General features: G+C 62.0%; 1 protein-coding gene across 1 annotated transcript in view; it reads left to right on the top strand.

The window, feature by feature from the left end:
- The window catches only part of PDE9A (phosphodiesterase 9A), a 77,489-nt gene that overhangs the window by 17,506 nt on the left and 52,898 nt on the right, over positions 1-7,085 (top strand). Inside the window, exon 2 of the mRNA XM_039857406.1 lies at positions 6,667-6,737. Within this exon, the coding sequence (XP_039713340.1) occupies positions 6,667-6,737 (71 nt within the window). The remainder of the gene's footprint in view (positions 1-6,666; positions 6,738-7,085) is intronic.

The following is a 7,085-nucleotide window of genomic DNA, read 5'->3' on the forward strand; positions in this document are numbered from 1 at the left end:
CTCACCAGGTCCCCCCACTCCTAGCCACATGCTATTTAAAGTCTGGTTGGTTAACCGTCATTTAATTTTCTCCTCCACTTGGCTTCGCGCCAGGGTATTCGTTCCAAATAAGCATGGCGACGACCTTTTTTTTCTCATAAGAATTTTATGTGAGCGCAGTGCGGCGGGGAGCTTCTGAGCGAGCGGCCGTCAACCCGGACTCCATGGCCGGATCTGGCTGGCTCTCCTCCTGGTGACAGAAGCCCCGCGTGGTCACCGCAGAATATTTGGAAAATGCAGAGCAGTGCGAAAAAGAAAATGAAATAGTCTGTTATCCCAGCGGGCGGCCCTGCCAGCATCGCAGCCCCTCCCCGCCCGTTCCATGCGCGCGCCTCTGCGAGCGCCTCTGCGAGCGTGTGTGCGCCTCTGCGTGCGCCTCTGCGTGCGCCTCTGCGCGTGCGTGCGCCTTTGCGTGCACCTCTGCGTGCGCGTCTGCGAGCGTGCGAGCGCCTCTGCGAGCGTGTGTGCGCCTCTGTGTGCACCTCTGCGTGCGCGCCTCTGAGCGCGCGTGCGTCTCTGCGAGCGTGCGAGCGCCTCTGTGAGCGCGCCTGCGTCTCTGTGAGCGCGCGTGCGTCTCTGTGAGCGCGCGTGCGTCTCTGCGAGCGTGCGAGCGCCTCTGTGAGCGCGCCTGCGTCTCTGTGAGTGTGCGTGCATGTCCTTGTTTCTGTGACTCTTTATCCTGGTCATTTCTCTCAGCATGACATCAGCAGTCCTTCCCACGTAGCACCAAATAGTCTTCAGAAACATAATTTTAACGTTTGTATAATGTTCCGCCCTGGAGACCTACTAAAACGTCATTGTTTACGAGCTGCTCAGTTTAATTGCATGCAGTAAATAATAGGAGAGGAGTGTCCCTCGCCACACATCTCCGCTGGCAGAGAGACAGCACAGGACAGTGCTCTATTATGTTTGCTGTTATCACTTCCTGAAGAGCAGGCCTGAGAACCGGGATCCTGGGTCACAGGGCACGCGCTGCCGAGCCGCGTCCCACGGGGGCCCTGCGGACACCCATCCACTCCTGGAAGAACGTCCCCCACCTGCCCGGCCGGCGGGGCCGTCGCCTCGTTTCAAAGGAGCTCCTGGGGATAGTTGCAGGTTCGCGTGCAGTTGTGAGAAATGCTTCAGGGAGACCTGTGTGCCCTTCGCCCAGGGCCCCCCGATGGTGATGTCCTGCAGAGCGACAGCGCGGCATCCCGGCCAGGGCATCGCGGTGACGGCGAGACAGCCACCGCGTCCGTCGCTGTCCTGTTTCTCGGCGCGCGTCTGACTGCGTGCATTCCGCTCCCCACAGTTCCGTCACGTGCAGCATCTCAAGTCGTCAGAACTGTTCCATCCTCTCATGAGCACCCCTTCTCTACCCCACCCCTCCTGCTCCCCGTCCCTAACTCAGGCTGACGCTTGATCCGCTCTGCCTCGCTGTAATTTTGTCACTTCGGGAATGTCATATAAATGCAGTCAGACTGTGTGTAGCCTTCTGGGACTGGCCGTCATTCACCCCACTTACGTCCCTTGCAGCCTGTGGCGGTCGGCGTGCAGGCCAGAGGCTCCCCACTTTTCGGCGCAGGGTGGGGGGTCCGCAGTGTACGGGGACCGTGCGTGTTCACAATTCACCGTCCAAGGGCGTCTGGGTGCTTCTGGATTTGCGCGCCCCACCCTTTGCGTTTTGGCCAATTCGATTATTCACCTTTGGTCTCTTGGAGGCCGACCTGGCCGTTCCCAGAAATGGTTGGGTTGGTGATTTCTGTGTCCGTACGACGTTGACAATGAATCGAAGTCGTCGTCAGGTCACGAGGGTGAATACAAGTGTGACGAGGGTGACGCCGAGGTTTAAGATGCTCAGGGCCGGAGGCGAACGAACATGGCGGGAAGAGGAGCTCAGCCCCAGGAAGCGGAGGACGGAGGAGCGGAGCTCGCTGGCCCGTCCCTCCTGGGGAGGGCCACCTGCCGGAAGCAGAAGGTGCTTCCCTGCTCCCAGCCTCCCGGCATCTGTGCACCTGGCCGTCACCTTCAGCTCCAGCTCTGGCACCTCACCGTCACCTTCAGCTCTAGCCACTTAGCATCACCTGGGGGAAAGAGTGTAGAAGAATCATAAGGTGGAAAACGTTGCCCCAGAGTCATCACCCCAACTTCAAAGGAGCGCGGGGAGAACCGTCACGGAGGCGCTTGAGGAGGACATGGCACAGCGGGTGTGGGCGGCGACAGTGTCATTCACAGCAGCCGACCTCAAAAGCGTGACTTCCTTGACACAGATAGTTTTTAATGATTTTGAAAAGAAGCTCAGATGTTTTCTGTGGTTTTGAAAGGGAGCCAACGCCACACGGCTTGATGACACGTCTCTCTGGTGAAAAAGTTTATATTTGTCCCTCTGCCCCCGAGAAAATTCCCGGGGCTCCCTGGTCCCCCATCCTGCCCGGCCCCAGACTGAGCTTTTCTGGGGTGCTGCTGGTTCCTGTCTTTCCTGCCTGCAGAACTCGACCCAGACCTAAACCGCTGTCTGTTTTCCGCATTTGTCCCAGGTCAGGAGCGTTTTATAATGGGGCCCCACAAACCTCCATGCCAGACACCCACAGTTTCCAGCGGTCGTTGGCTTCGTGCCAGTCCAAACCGGAATGCGACAAACCTAGCAAGAACTGTCGGCGGCGGCCACGGGGAATTTCTGTTCAAATCGGAACAGGACACTGAAGTGGAGGTTTGCCTTCCAGCCCATCCGGTGTGGGGGCACATGCAGCCCCGGGGCCTGGAGTGCTGGGGGGTGCTCGCCTGCCCCACTGAATCCGTGTCCGTCTGCTGTAATCACAACCCTCCACCCCGTTGCTCAGAAGGAATAACGTCCTCAGTCGCCACTGCCAACCACGTCTGAACTGAACAGATGCCGAAAAGGCGAGGGTGGGTGGGACGAGCAATGCCGAGTCGCTTTTACACGTGGAGCCCAGATGACAGGAAAGCCACACCGGCTTTCTCGTGCGTTCCCGCCCAGCCCCGGCCTCACTGCGCCCCCAAGGGCCACCCTCTCCCCCAGCAGCCAGGCTCGCCCTGCACGCCTGGGACCTCAGAGGCCTGGGACCTGAGAGGCCGCTCCGGGCGGGTCTGCCCACGGCTCCTCGGTCAGGAAAAGGCAGGAAGACAAAGGAGAGCAGATGGGGGTGGCTCAAACCAGCTTCTCGTAAAGCTTCCTTTTCTCAAGTCACCTGTGCACGGGAGCGTGCGTCCTTACATGCACGCCCCCAAGCAGACCTGTCTCTGGTGAAACGGAGCACGGCACCCACTGTGTAGCACCCGCCCGGCTCTGGGTGCACCGGGCAAACGCGGCCTCACATCCGGGAAGGGACGGCGCAGCGGCCATGACCGTCCATGTCAGATGCTGGGCGCACGTGACAGCAGTGTGGGCTGTCACCTTCCACCGCCAAGGACGCACAGAGGCCCAGGCACGGGCTCTGGGGGAGTCCGCTGCCGGCGAAGGACTGGTCACCAGAGGGCCCTCGCTGGACCAGTTGCCCTGAACTGGAGCGTGTGGCTTTGTTATAACACCCCTCAGAGTCACGAAATCCACCCCTGCGAGCCGGTGAGGTCTGGGGTGGGAGGTCGCAGCCCGAGTCAGGAGGCGACACCCACCGGCTCTGGCCCCTTCCCACAGGCTGGAGGTGAGGAAGCCCCAATGCCGGGCCCCTCTCAGGAGGCGGAAGAACCTTCCGGAAAATTTCCGGCACAGGTGGGGCCGCCCCGGTCCATGGGCGATGGCCTCGTCGCCTCTGTGGGTCTCACCGGAGCCCGGAGCCCCTCCCCCTGCCCGTGACAGTGGCCTCGCCTGGGTCCTGCTTCCCGTTCAGTGCTGACGTCATCGAAATTGTTTTCACTGCTGAGCGTCGGCTCCGGCGTCTCTCCCTCCGCGAGACCCTTCCAGCCCCTCGCCGCACGTGTCACGCCGAAAGACGCGGCTGCGTTAATTCCCGCGTGGGTCGCTTCTCGGGGAGACCACGGCGCGCCCTCCGGGAGCCCCGGCCCCATGCTGACCGAACCCGCAGCTCCCCAACCTCAACGGCAACTCGATTATCCGGAGCTGCCGCTTCCGGCACAAAGCAGCTGGGCGTGTGGCTGGAAGGCGGGGCCTTGAGGGGCCCCTCTCCACGTCGGGGAGAAAGGGGAACACAACCTCAGGGAGCCTTATCGATAGAATCACGTCCTGGGAAGAGGCCGCTGGACTCAGGCTCGAGAAGAAGTGTCTGCCGGCCCTTTAGACACCGCCCATCCTGCGATTGAACCCAGCCGGACGCGGTCTGGCAGAGCGCTGGCCGGACTGTCACAGGTCAGGCCGTGGGGAAGGGGCAGGCACCCTGGGCTTCGATGACATAGGCTGCCACTGCAGTCCTGGGTCCCTCACCTGTGTCCCCCCGTAAGGGCAGGCCTGGTCTGTCAGGTGACCGCCCAGCCCGCTGACCAGAGCCCGCGTCCTGAGTTGAGCCAGAGAACCCTGTCAGCCTGCTCCAGCGTCACCTCTCTTCCCTGGTCGATCAGTCCCAACATGACAGAAGACGGTCCTGCCGTGTCAGGCAGCTCAGGGCCCCCAGTCCGATCCTGCCCTTCCAAGGTCAAGGGCAGCCGCTCCTCCGGGAGACAGTAGAAACAGGAGCTGGACTGGACAGCTTTCTCCAAGCTCTGGAAACCCCGCAGATTGGACACTTGAATTCACACTGAAGTAAAATGGAGCCCCGAACAGAAGCTGGCCGGAAGCCGTTCTGGGGGCGCTGGGCAGCTGGGAGACCCTGGAGACTGGCTTCCAGGGTCAGGGGTTTGGAGCCACAGACCGCAAGGTTCCCAGGCAGCTGGGGGCGTGACACTAGGCGTCACATTCAAGCAGCAGTGCCCACCTGGCTCCCAGCAGACGCCGTCCCTCACGTGCTGGTCAGCGTGGCCCCGTAAACCCCACTTACAAGATGGCCAGCTGAGGCTCCAGGTGGCTACAGTCTTGCCCGTGGGGAGGGGGTGAAGCAAGGCCACGGGCAGAAGGGACAAGCACTGGACTCACAGCTCCTGCCAGGGCCCCCTTGCTGGAGGAGGCTGGTTTGAGCACAGACATCCAGGGACACGCAGAGACCTGGCACTCGGGGCTGCTTACTGGACGGCGGTGGCCGGGGACGCGATCCTGCCTGCCGCCCGCTGGCTGGGCCCGTGGGAGTCTCGCACGGCTCCGTGTGCCGCGTTCCCTTAGCATGGGGCTCGGCCCGGCTCACGCGCGGTGAGCATCAGTTGTCCTGTGACATGGGAGGCGCCTGACGCTGAAGCTCCCTCTGACAGTCGCAGGCCCGGCAATATCCGGCGGACGAAAGGCCCTGAATTTTCATTAGTTTCTCTCGTCTTGTTTTAATATCACGGGCTGTCAATCAAATTACATAAAAGAGCTTAGGGTGACCCGTGGCGCTTGCTCACGACCTCCAGCCCCGACTGGCCTCCAGCTGGACGCCAGCACGACGTCCTTACCTCCCGCCCTTGGGTGCTCTTTATTTCCAGATCAAGGCTGAATCGTTTGCAGAATGATTCAGCGTGTGAACCGAAAGCCTTGTGCCCTATGACCAGGCTGCCTGGGGCGGGAATGGGGGGGTGGGCTCCCCAGGCCAAGCATGCGTGCCCGTTTCCCACAGCTGGTCCAGCCCCAGCGTCTCCTGACGCCTGGCAGAGACCCCGCTGCACACGTGATGCATCACCCCGCCTGGCCCTGCCGAAGGCCCACTCACTAAATAAGGCAAAAAGCATGACTGTCACACGGATATAAAATGAGCACACATCAGAGATGTTACCCAGCTCGTCAGCTGACCGAGGGACCCGGTCAGAGGTCACCTCCAATTCAGAGGAGACGTCAAAGCACACATCGGTACGCGGACGCCGACAGGCACTCGCTAGGGACGCAGCGCGATTTGCCAGCGGACGCGCCCCGTGTGGTCCTGACCCCACCCAGCCCCCCTCAGTCCCCTTGCCCCCGGCCCCTCCCCCCTCCCTCCGCCATCGGCAGAAGCTGATGCCAAAGGGGAAGTGCCTGAGATGCAAACGGGGCCCTCGGGCAGGCCGCCCCACGTGCCGTCCAGGGAGGGCGGGACCGCCGGACAAAAGACGCCGATGCCAGCGTGTCCCCCCGCTGGCCGGGCGGGCACCCAGGCGCCGTGCACTCACCCGTGATTCCTTTCCCCCGGGAGACCGTGGCGCCCCCCTTGGTTTAGTCACACAGCCTCGGCCCCCAAACCCTGGAAGGCAACTTTTTCAAAGCTAATGACCTTTAAAAACGTTTTTCCTTACGTAACGGCCCCCGTGAAGTCGACGGGGCCTCCCCGAGATGTGACATCATTAAGCCAAGGTTGTCCATTGGTACATCAGACACCACTGAGGACGGACATGTAGCAGCAAGGCCACCCGCAGGGGCGTTTACACGGGCGGTAGCCTGACTTTCCCCAAGGCCCCTCAGCGAACAGGAGAGCGAGGTTTGTCACGGCCCATCTAAGTGGCACGTCCGTGCGCCCTCGGCGACGTTTTTCGAATAAACCCGCAGGTCGGGGCCGAGAGGAAGCTCGGGGACTGCACCGTGGCCAGGGAAAGCGTGCCCACTCCGGCCCCCTGACGGCCATCGCTTGTGTCTTGCAGGTGGTCTTCAGCAAGCACTGCAGCTCCAGTGACATCATGGACCTCTTCTGCATTGCCACCGGCCTGCCTCGGTGAGTGGGCCTCTCTGCCTCCCGCCCGTCGGGTCCCCTTGACGGGAAGGGTCACCAAGGACAGGGGGACGGAGGGTGGGCCAGCGTGCCCACCCAGCCACGGGAGCCCTTCGGTCCGTGTCAGGCCGCCCGCTGCCCGCTGCCCGCCCACGGGAGAGGAGACCACTGAGCGGAGTTGCCGGAAACTACTGTCTCGGTTTGTGCATTTGCTTTTGGAGAAGGGACAGAGGGTGGCTGTGTTTGGCCTTGGTCCCACCCCCCAGCGGTCCAGCAGGTGTGTTTTCTCTACTGGGGGCAAGGGGGGGTGGGGGGGGGAGGTGGTCGTCACATAGACGTTTGGAGAAAGAC

Source organism: Pteropus medius, unplaced genomic scaffold, assembly GCF_902729225.1.
Source record: "Pteropus medius unplaced genomic scaffold, Ma_sr-lr_union100, whole genome shotgun sequence".
In the NCBI taxonomy this organism is placed as follows: domain Eukaryota; kingdom Metazoa; phylum Chordata; class Mammalia; order Chiroptera; family Pteropodidae; genus Pteropus; species Pteropus medius.